We start from the raw sequence: 10,305 nt of genomic DNA, 5'->3' as shown, positions 1-10,305 counted from the left end.
TGGCATATTCAACAAAACAATTAAAAAAAAATGTTTAGGGGGACAATACATCTTTAAGCATAGCCTATATGTAATTATTACTGTAGTGGAGGCTTGTCAGAGTTGTGGAAGTGAGAGATCCATAAAGCATTGATAAATTCCCTCCTCTGTGAAGTTTTTAAATCACGATAACCCAACATCCAATCCGACAAGATACTCTCTGAATGTTATGCCTGATTGTAATATTTTGACTTTTGATGATATATCTTTTATTATTGCTTTATTCAAATGGTTTTTTTACGATTTTGTTTTATAGAGGTTCCAGATTTTTTGGACATTATATACCAAACAGTGAGTAACAAGTGGACATTTCTGCTTTCAAACCATCATCTTTTTATCATTTCCTTTGACGTTCTTTTTTACTTTACCTTACTTTTTTTTTCTTTCTTTTTGTGGCATGCACCATTTTATTCAATTTCATTTAATAATATCATGCATATGATGCATAATAAAATTATTGTACATAATTAATACATAATTATAATCATTTACTTATTTATTGACATTAATCTTTCACATTTTTAAATTTTAAATGTTTAAGAGAAATTATAGAAGTGTAAAAAGATAGGCATCAACAAATATAAATATTAAGAACTGTGCTGTAAAATCCGCATGTATGGACAGTACACAATGTACCCATACACGCAAATCCAAGCATTTATTATAATTGTTAATATTAATTTTATACTATTTCATTGAGTTATTTTTATTTTACAATGTTTCAATAGATCATTACTTTAAATGCACATAATGTATTATTTCTTGCAAAACTCAAGGATTGCTTAGGTTTACAGCAATACATTACTTTACCTTATACTACTTTCTTTCTCCATTATTTCTCTTTCCCTAATTCTACCTCTCCTCTTTAATTCTTTTCCTAATTCTTACTTATCATTCTCTTTTTTTCTTTCCCCATTAAAAAAAAATGTTCTTTCTTATTTCTCTCTTCTTCAATTTCATTCTCTCTCTCTCATTTCAATCTGAATCTCCCTTCTCAAAAATGTCTTCATTCTCTCTTATTTCCATCTTCTTCTTTTCTCAAACTTTTCTTCGTTTTCTTTCCTCTTCATTCTCTCTTATTTCAATCTTTCTCTCTTTTCCACATATCTCTTTATTGTCAAAATGTAAAATAATAATATATAATAATAATTACATTTCTCAAATTATTTGACAATTTCTCAAACCATTCTTCATTTTATTACCTCTCTTCATATTTTTTTTTCGTTTTCTTATTTCTCCTCCCAAATTCTTTCTTTCATCATCACTTCGGTTATGTTCACAACCATGCGTAATTTAGAAACTTCACGCTTTAATCTTACACCACGCACGTTAGACTATTAATGCTTGATTCCAACTAGAGACGCAACGCAAGGACGTAACGCAACGTAAGGGATTTGACCAATCACAAGTGATGTATTTATTCGACTGTCGCTTGTCATTGGTCAACACGCTTGCGTTGCGTTTACGTCCTTGCGATGCGTCATAGTGGGAACCAAGCTTAATTACAAATAAGGCCTACTAGCGATTTGATCTGTCTTCTGGAAAAGCTCGTAACTAATTAATAATATTTACAATACAAAATGTTATATATGATTACTATTTTAGGTTTAGCATTGATTGATTTCTATTTATAATTTTCTTCAGTTGATATATAACCACGTGAAGAAAAGTAATGTTCTAAACACAGTCTTAGGTATTATAGCTGTAGTATGTCTAGGCTGTGCTGTAATGTGTATTGCAGCATCCGGGTATGTTTAAATTTTTTTTTTACTGTTGTATAGATAAAGACATTTCTGGTCTAAAGCTCTGTCTACACTATCAAATTAGTTTGACAAAAGTGTGATGTGCCCAAATATGGTAGTGATATGTTCAAATATGGTAGTGATATGACATCATCATGTCTATATATGGGCACATCACATTTTTTATTCACATACAGTTTGATAGTGTAGACAGAGCTATTTGTTTATATTATGTGCAATGTCTCAGTATCATTTCTTGTGAAATTTGGTTATCACTAGGCGGCAACGTAAGGGCGTACGGGCAACGCAAGTTATTTGACCAATCACACTAGCGATAGTTCGATTGATCCATCGCTTGTGATTGGTCTAATTGCATTGCGTCTTAATATACAAGAATTTTCTCATACTAATGTATTTGAACTGCGCTCAATCATTACAATTTGTAAGAAATATTACCCTGACAAACACAAATTTCATAACCATCATTATTACATTATGCATTTTACCAATATTTAATAAAGATGGGAAAAGAAGACACAACTAGTATGCTTTACAATAATATTTGTGAAGAAATTTGATCTTCATTTTAATATACAGCACTAGAACAGTATAATATATAAACATTATTATCTTTGAGACAATTAAGGCACTGTGTGATATAGAGAGAAATAGATCATTTTGATTGTACACGACTATTGTATCGGGAGAGTGGAAGAGGGGCGTCCGTTGCACCCGGCTTAAGGGTCTTTCAAGGGACTTCCACACATGTTCCGGTCCGGCGAATCGAACGCCAATGTTTCGTTTTCACGACGCTCAACGTGCCGGAACAGGTGTGAAAGACCCTTATGTGTGTAGTTTCTGAAATGTTTTCATTATAATATTAAATGAGATGAACCGCGTACCTAATAAAAGATAGTTAGTTAGTTTTGACTGTTGATTCAATTTGTGTTTTATATCGACAGGCTTGGTTTCAAAACAGCTCCATTCCTTCATATCAATCTATGCTTTTCAATGCTTTTGTCTCAAATCCTTCTCATGGTCCGATCAACGGGTGCAAACAACGAGGTAGGGATCATTATTACTATTTTTTTTAATCTAAAAGAAGTTGACAACCACGTACAAAGCCGTACCGTTTTCATCAATATCTGTACCTGCGCGTACAAAAGCTGTTCTGTACCCATCAATGTCTGTACACGCGCGTACAAAATATGTACATTTTGATCAGTGTCTGTACACACGCGTACAAAAGCAGTACCATTTATATAAGTCTGTCTACGCGCGAATATAAAAGCGTACGTTTACAACAATGTCTGTACGCGCGCGTACTAAAGCTGTATAATTGTCATCAATGTTTGGACGCGCGTGTCAAATTCAATGTTTCGGGGTGTCACTGACCTGGCTATTAATAGACTGAACGTCTCTTACTTCCTTAATGAACGAAATTTAATATAATATCGATTTTAAAAATGACTGACAGTCAATCAAAATAGCAATTAAAACAAATGAGATAATTTAGGTTAATTTGAAACGACCAAGTTAATTGGTTTGATTAATGACTTACATTTTATTGAAAATACGATATACAATGTCGAGAAGATAATACACATTTGCTAAAAACATACTGTACTTGGTACAACCTTTTATTATGTATAAAAGCAATAAATATTTACATAATGCTTTGTATTTCTTTCTATTTTTAGTCTACAGTCTATTTTTATTGTATATGTTTCATATGGACAGTTTGTCTGAAATAAAGTTGAATTGAATCGATTAGCTTTAGATTCACAGACATTTTCAGACATATTTTTACCATGTTTGCGAAAGCCAAAAATGTGTATTTGAAAGAGCGATCTCTTTATATTTCGGCTTGATTTTTGGTTTCTATGGAAAATTAATATATAATCATAAACATGATAATTTTAATCAATGTTTATGAGTTGAATGGGTAGCCGAGTTCAAAGTCAATTTTTCAACTAATCCACATTGACATTTTTACTTTTTTTTTTCTAGAGTGGTTGTAAATTACTGACCTTTTTGATCCAGTATTTCTACCTCGTCGGAGCGTCTCACTACACGTTAGAAGGCGTTTATCTTTTATTTACCGTCGCCTATAACGCGTTTAGCGTTTGGAAGAAGTGGATTATAATTGTGATTGGTTGGGGTAAATTGTTTACAATTATTTGTTTTGTTAATTAATATTCAGCAATGACGGCGTACACGTGCTTATGGATAATTTGTTGTTTCATCAGTTGTTTTAAAGACTTAATTTAAAGTTTTTAAAAATGCCGCAGCTGTCTACTAACTTCGAAGACAGGCAAACGTTTTTGTGATACTCTTTTAGGGGCATATGAGCGAGCGGCCGTTTAGGGCCAGAATAGACACGAACGAGTTGAAGATATTTGTATTTATACGTCGTCTTTTCTTGCCATAACGGCCGCCCATACTAACCTACTAAAAGTTACAGAATTGTTCTGTTGTTGGTTTTTGCCTTTTTCAATTGTTTATATTCAATCATTGCTCACTTATTTATCTTTTACAATTGAATAAATCATTTGAATTGAAATATTTCATTTCACGGTGTGTGTGTCTGTATTTTCCCCCGATGTGGGAGTTTTTCCTTCGGTGTGGGATTTTTCCAGTCTGCCATAAAGTGTACATTGATTTTGACAATTGTTTGTTCTTAAGGTAAAGTTTTAATCTTGTTTTACTAGGAATACCATTCATCATTGCTGTTATTACTATTGCTGTAGCCACTGATGGCTTTGGTATGCCGTCACCATTGCAGAAATAGTAAGTACCTTTCACATGGCATTACTACTACTGGACCGAGCTTTTGTTTCTTCAAACATGTTGCATGGCTATCTTTAAGCCCGGTTACCACAGAAACGCAATGCAAGGACGTCAACCGAGTTGACCAATGACAAGCGGCAGTTTAAATACATCGCTTGTGATTGATCAAATCGCTGACATTGCACTTACGTAATTGCATTGCGTCCCTAATGTTGCTAAAGCCAAGTTTCCGGTTTAGTAACATTTCAATATTTGTAACGAATAGGCCGAATGTATATATTATTAGCTTTACTTTTTTCTTTACCGGATGTGTAATGACGCCATATTACATTACTCGCGCGTAGATTTAATGGAGGTTTTTTTTTTTATTGTTATTGATATAAATAACTTCTTATTACATTATTGCTTTTTAAGGGTCTCGACTTAAAAGCTTTGCTTATTTTGAGTTCCTTTTCCATAACTTTTTGATGAATAAATTGATTTTGATTGAATGATTTGTCGTTTCAGACCATGCGAAGATTGTAATAGAAAATTATCTATAAATTAGAATACACAGACATAATTTTAACTATAGACTTGCCCTAAGTTTGTATTTCTTGTCTTTTTAGTCGCGTGGACGCGACTCTATAGTTCACTATGTCGGTCGGTCGGTCTGTCTGTCGGTCCGGTATCACTATGCGTTTTAGCACGCGACTTATTTCTGTTGGCCTTGTTTTATGTTAGTCCACCAATCGGCGTTTCGATTTTGTATGAAAATACGAGCTCAGGTATTATACGTATGAAACGCCAGATGTGCCAAAATATTTATCTTTTTGCTTCGGTCTAGAACCTAGACTAAATTTCAACCAATTTCTTTGATACCACAGCTGTTGGTTGTCATATGAGATTGGAACTTGGTGGGGACTGTTCGTACCAGTGGCTTGTTCGATATTTGTAAGTATTTTGTTTCTTTCCAAAACTCTATTCTTTTTAACACTAATAATCATGCGGTATTACAGCAACGTATTATATTTATTTTAAACTGTAAACTTTAATTGAACGACTATGTTTGAAGAACATTCAGAAAAGCAATTATAAATAATAATAATAAATAAATAAATGATAAAAATATATTAAAACAATAAATTAAACTTTAAAGATATATTGTCCCCCTAAAAAAAATTTTGTTTTTAATTTTTTTGTTGAATATGTTATTTTAATGTCACATAATAGTTATTCACTCTTACAAAACATTGGGTCTGAAAAAAATTTATTTACCTGAGAAAAATGTAATTTAAAGCACAAAATGGTCAAATTGTCTGGAAGACAATGAGTTTTTGGGTAATTTAACTGTTTATTTTGTCTTTTTATAGGTGAAATAATTTTTTCCCCCGTATTTTTTTCTTATGGAAGTGAACAACTTCATTAAATCTGCAAAATGGCCTATTCAAAGTCCGATTTTAAAAATCTTTATTTTTCATGATTTTGGGGGACAATACATCTTTAAATAAATAAAAAAAAGTGTTTTACAACAAGACTATACTAGATTAAAAATATTGTAGTGTATAGCTTTAAACAATAGACGAATTAAATAAACACCAAATATCTTAAACGTCTCAATGATAATGTGTGTGTTGGAATAGGCCTGATATATTTATAATTAGTACGGATAGTTCGATTCATTTACGATTCACGTAGACGTAACGTCAAATGTTTCGTTTTTACGCGGCTACTACACGCATATCGATTGGCGCATGGCCGCGTGGAGCGTCGTGAAAACGAAACATTGGCGTTCGATACGTCGGACCGGAACAGGTGTGAAAGGCCCTTAACTCCATGCGTTGCGTCCATAGTGGCTCAGCCTAAATTTAAGATACTGATTCGAGCACAATATTATTTGTCTTTTAGTTTAGCATTGTCTGTGTGGTAGCCGTTGGTGTTCTTCGAAAGAGAGTAGTGCCCTGCGAAAGTGAAGATGACAAACGTAAAAAATTCTGGTAAGTTTCTTAAAATGATTTACAATATAGGCCTAAACCATAAAAACAAATGCAACACTAAACTATGGCCGTCATATTACATACATTGACTAAAGCGACAGAAGGCTGGCGACCCTGCCGCCGGATACAAATGAGCTGAGTTACGTTACACGTCAGTTTTGTACTGAATCTGGAATGAGTTAAGCCTTGTTCACACTGGACTTGGTAAATTTAACCACGGTATAGCTTTACCCAATGTCATCGCAAGATTTGACCATCGTTCGCACTTTTCACGCAGTTAGTTTTACCGTAATTTTACCAAAATGTAACCGTGATGTTAAAAACAACGATTGACTCACGTGTGAGTCGCACGGAATGTGAACGGTTATTCTGGAACCTAAATTTAATTTTTTACGACTTTTCATCCGACCACCGGATACGTAAGCGCAACGCATGTGGCCAATCACAAGCGACGGATTAATCGAACAGTCGTTTGTCATTGGTCAATTTTCTTGCGTTGCGTCTACATCTTTGCATTGCGTCCTAGTGGGAACCAAGCTTAATGGTGCCTTACAGAGACATCTATTGTTTTTCATATTGTTAGGAGCAATTATATAGCCTTCGCTGTAGTACTTGTGTTCTATACTATAAACTGGCTGATGGCATTCATGGAGCTAGACCCGTTTCACACTAATATGCCGTATGTGTTCTATGTCGTGCACGCCCTATTGGTAAGTATTCGTTTCAATTTAATTTTTTTCGTTTGAAATTGTAGATATCTTAGCCAAAGATTTTTCTTAAAGATGTATTGTCCCCCTAAAAAAATAATTCTGAAAAAAAATTTTGTTGAGTATTCCATTTTAATGTAACATAATAGTTATCCACTTTGACCAAAAATTGGATCGAAAAACTTTATTTACCTGAAAAAAATATAATTTAAAGCAAAAAATTCTCAAATTGGCTGCCAGCCAATGGATTTTTGGTCGAATTTAACCATTTATTTTGTCATTTTACAAGTGAAAACATAATTTTTTTCGTTTTTTTTTCTACAGAAGTGATTAACTTTATTAAAACTACAAAATAACCTATTCAAAATCTGATTTAATTAATCTTCATTTTTCATGTTTTTGGGGGACAATACATCTTTAATGTATAAATTCAAATTTTTAAGTGAAATTTTTATTTTTGGATCCGATCTCCTTTCGACTTGTGAAAATGCTTTACTGTTTTATTATTTACAACGGTTTCTTGATTTATTTCAACAATATTTTATGAGGGTGGTCCATCCAGCATCAGCTGATCAATAGGGACCCTCAAACAATACAAACAGTAAATACAAAATAAACTATAAAAACACAAAATGAACAAAGATATAAAAAATAAATATATATATATAAATAAACAGTATGCCAACAATGAAAGAAGGATAAAAAGAAAAAAAATCAGAGAGAGAGAGAAACAGGTGTTTTTTCAAAAGAGATTTAAAGGAGAAGAAATTGTAAGAGTTACGAATGCTTAAAGGTAGAGAATTAAAGAGCGTTGAAACTAAAAGAAAGTTTAAAGATTCTTCTTCTGGAAGATTTGATTGATGTTTCTGGTAGTTTCTTTGATGTGTTTTAAAATGTTGTATTTGTTATCTGAGGCGTCGTAAAGCTAGATGGTTCAAAATATTGAATAAAACAAATTATTGTTCTATTTTTGTTTATGATTTGACTTTTTGACTTGATATTGATAACTTTAGGATAGAATTGTTTCCATATTTGTTTTTCCGTTAATGTTTTATATTTGTATGAGACAAGCACCATTATTTCCATTTGTTTTGTGAACGAAATCAAGTTATCTTATCCTATTTTTATTGGAATTTTTTTCCGATATAACATATTTAATACTTCACCTCGAATGTGATTTATATTTATTTGTTTTATTTTAAAATGAATTTTAAATAACGGTTTTTATTATGTAAATAAGTAAGAATAGTAGAACTCTTCCTTTTGTGGATCACCTATTCAGGGGACACTTGGCCCCCATTAAGGGGACCCATTAAAGGGACAATGTGTCTCCTTAATGGAGGTTCTACTGTATTTTTTCTTGTGAATATGTTATGGAAAATGTAGTTTTTTTATTATGTTTTATTTTTTATGTTTTATACTTTTACACTTTTTGTCATTGTTTAGTCCGTTTATATATATATTATGTATCTTTTAATCGGATTTGCTGACAATCGAAATTTCTGTTTTTCACGAAGACAACTAAAGTTTCTTGTATCTTTTTTCATTTTCTAATCGAAGACGAACACATTTTAATCTGATCTCATTATATAATGGTTCGGTATACGGTAATTGTCATAAATTTTAGAAGAAGTTTAGGGTTGGAAACAATCAGTCTAATTCTAATTTGTTTTATTTTCTAGGGCGTCATTGTCTCACTGTTATATTCTGCCTTTAATTATGAGGTAAGTTATTTGTTACAATATTATTTATATTAATCATGATATATATTTTAATTATATCAAATAATATAATATTATTAATGTATCAAATAAATAACTAAAGTTAAAGATTTATTGTCCCCCTGAAAAAAAGTTTTTTTTTTAATATGTCATTTTAATGTCACATAATGGTAATCCACTTTGAACAAAATTGAATCGAAAAAAATGTTATTTATCTGAAAAACTGTAATTTAAAGCAAAAAATAGTCAAATTGGTTGCCAGCCAATGAGGTTTTGGTTGAATTTAATCATTTATTTTGTCATTTTATAAGTGAATACATATTTGTTCGGGTCTTTTTGTCTATTAAAACTACAAAATAATTTATTCAAAGTTTGATTTTATCAATCTTTATTTTTCATGTTTTTGGGGGACAATACATCTTTAAGGCGACCCCTTGACTTTATCAACATAATGATTAATTATGTTAATTAAATATTTTCTTACAGATTAGAAATGTTCTCCGAGCAAAGATTTCACCCGACTAAAATGAATATTGGTTTAGGATTCGCTCGACTGAAAAACGCCATCTATATAGTTACCTTCACAATTTAATATTTAATATTTAATCGCCTACAACATTGGTAGGATTCGCTCGACTGGAAAACGCCATCTATATAGTTACATTCACAATTTAATATTTAATATTTAATCGCCTACAACATTGGTAGGATTCGCTCGACTGGAAAACGCCATCTATATGTTACCTTCACATTGTCACCTTTACCTCAGATTGAAATATTGTATCATGCAAATTTAAAAACGTAAATGTACTGTCAATTATAACAATTAATATACGCCTATTATGAAAAGATAAAATAAATACTTCGTGACTTCTGGGACCAGACAATAATGTAGCTACCGACTAAACCGAAAGACAAACTTTTGCGAATGCTCATGGGGTTTGAGCATGCGTAGGAGAGATTCACAGTTGCATGGATCAACATATATGTTGTTTTACAACATTCGCGGAGGGGGACGAGGCGCACTCTAACCACCCTTCAGAGCTATTAAAGGCCTATAAACAAATTAAAACGGGTAATATGCAAACGGAATCATGCAGTTTATTAATGTTGTATAAATAATGTGAAAAGAAATATATTTAAATGGTCTCTATTATGCGTTTTGAACTAATGTTTAGTTCCAACTCACGTGATGTTTGTTTGTCAATTGTCTGTTCATGGTGTCGGAGAAATCCGTGACAAAATGTGTATGTACGTATTTTTGTTCAATGCATTTACCACACTAGATGTTCACTGCATAATGTTGGGTGGGTGGGTATGGTGTTCCCAC

General features: G+C 32.1%; 2 protein-coding genes across 4 annotated transcripts in view; one reads left to right on the top strand and one right to left on the bottom strand.

Annotated features, from left to right (window-relative positions):
* The window catches only part of LOC144835993 (leucine-rich repeat-containing protein 23-like), a 113,615-nt gene that overhangs the window by 100,429 nt on the left and 2,881 nt on the right, over positions 1-10,305 (bottom strand). Inside the window, exon 1 of one of the 3 annotated variants that reach the window (XM_078691157.1) lies at positions 194-197. The exons of the other annotated variants lie outside the window; for them this stretch is intronic. The gene's annotated coding sequence lies outside the window, so the exon portion shown is untranslated. Of the gene's footprint in view, positions 1-193; positions 198-10,305 lie in introns of those variants that run through there. 3 annotated transcript variants of the gene reach the window in all.
* Positions 2,737-10,251, top strand: LOC144836006 (adhesion G protein-coupled receptor E5-like). Its single transcript, XM_078691174.1, has 8 exons — positions 2,737-2,846; positions 3,792-3,942; positions 4,493-4,571; positions 5,438-5,504; positions 6,459-6,547; positions 7,131-7,257; positions 8,937-8,978; positions 9,462-10,251. Exons 1-8 carry the CDS (start codon positions 2,793-2,795, stop codon positions 9,498-9,500), a joined length of 648 nt encoding a protein of 215 aa, XP_078547300.1. The 5' UTR covers positions 2,737-2,792; the 3' UTR covers positions 9,501-10,251.

Source organism: Antedon bifida, chromosome 2 (assembly GCF_963402885.1).
Source record: "Antedon bifida chromosome 2, ecAntBifi1.1, whole genome shotgun sequence".
Lineage (NCBI taxonomy): Eukaryota > Metazoa > Echinodermata > Crinoidea > Comatulida > Antedonidae > Antedon > Antedon bifida.
This window is presented reverse-complemented; position numbering and strand designations above follow the sequence as displayed.